This window comes from Cariama cristata, unplaced genomic scaffold (assembly GCF_000690535.1).
Source record: "Cariama cristata isolate BGI_N322 unplaced genomic scaffold, ASM69053v1 scaffold36522, whole genome shotgun sequence".
Lineage (NCBI taxonomy): Eukaryota > Metazoa > Chordata > Aves > Cariamiformes > Cariamidae > Cariama > Cariama cristata.
The window spans coordinates 2,129-3,413 of record NW_009606110.1 but is presented as its reverse complement, the minus strand read 5'-3'; the positions used below and the strand labels follow the sequence as shown (position 1 = coordinate 3,413).

Here is a 1,285-nt window from a genome sequence, read left to right as displayed (position 1 = left end):
GACGTGGGGCAGCCGGGCACCAAGACGGCCGTGGCTCAGCTGGACTGCTTGGTAAGGAGGGGCCACGCTGCCACTTGGCACAGCTTGTGTCTCTGTTTCCCTGCACTGTGCCACCGCACAGTGCTGAAGAGGAGGTCTGGGGTCCCCACTGGGGACCTTGGGCGTGCGGGGGGCATCTGAAAGCAATGATGTGCACTGGGGAGAGTCTCTGTGTGTGCTTCTAAGTGGGGGTGGTGTGGGGCTGCTGGGGAGGGATGATAGCTCCATGCTGCCAGTGTGCCCCCCTGCGCTGCCCTGTCTGCTCTGAGTGTCCCAAGCCGTTGGGGGGCTTTTACACTCCCACCTCTTGGCACTGCTTTGTCTGACAGTGCCTGCCCTAAGACAAGCCTTTGCCAGTGTCAACCCCTCCGGCCAGATAACTTCGTATGGGCCAGAATTGCCTGGGCTGAAGCATCACTCAAATTGAGCTATGTCCTTTCTGCTTTTGCCTGTGTGAGTCTGGCTGGAGGGAGAACTCCTCTTTCTTTTAAAAATAAATGAAATGGACTGTCAGATCACAGCAACTCACCAGATCCAAGCTGGAGGCACAAGCCATCACCTGAAAGTATTTTCAACCTGTGTTCTTTGAGGTTTATTTTAAATGGGCTGCTGGAATTGGAGTCCCTGTGACTGCTTTGAACAGCCCAAACCTAAATCCTCTCCTTGACTTGCTGGCCTTGGGGCCTGGGCAGCCTGACAAATACAATTCCTGGACAGAGCTGACCTTGAAGGTACAGATGCATAAACAAGGAAATGACTGAGTCATGATAATTTCCAGCTACATCAGAAATTTGAGAGCGGGGGGCGGGGGGGAAATGGTGTTTTAGTGCTTGGAGCCGTGAGCTGTTTCAGCCTTGTTGGTGCTGCATCCCCAACTGCCTCCATCTCTTCCAGGACCAACCATGTCTGTCAGGCAGCTGCTGGCAGGGATGGTGAGGGGTGAGGGTGTTCCCAAGGCCCTTCATAGTGCAGTAACAAACTGAGAGGCTGGCTGGGGCAACTGCTCTGGGCATGGGATAGGGCAGGGTGCAGAGCTGCCCCAGCCCCGCTGTCCCGGGAGGGCAACTGGGGGTCTGCCCCGGTGCTGCTGCTCCTGCCCTCAGGAGGATCTGCTGGCCCTGGGGCAATCAGGCAGTCTGGGATGGGTGCAGAAGGGCTGGAGGGGAAGGGGTTAATGAGGTCCTCCCTCCTGCACCCCAGAACCGCGACAACTACATCCGCTCCTGCAAGCTGCTGCCTGACGGCC

The 1,285-nt window shown here is 57.0% G+C and overlaps 1 protein-coding gene across 1 annotated transcript in view; it reads left to right on the top strand.

The window, feature by feature from the left end:
- Nucleotides 1-6: 6 nt before the first annotated feature.
- LOC104158560 (transducin-like enhancer protein 1) overlaps nucleotides 7-1,285 on the top strand; it is a gene marked incomplete at its 5' end in the record, with an annotated part of 2,908 nt that continues 1,629 nt past the window's right edge. Inside the window, 2 exon segments of the mRNA XM_009696242.1 lie at nucleotides 7-51; nucleotides 1,240-1,285. The exon segment at nucleotides 1,240-1,285 is cut by the window's right edge and continues 193 nt beyond it. Coding sequence (XP_009694544.1) covers nucleotides 7-51; nucleotides 1,240-1,285 — 91 coding nt within the window.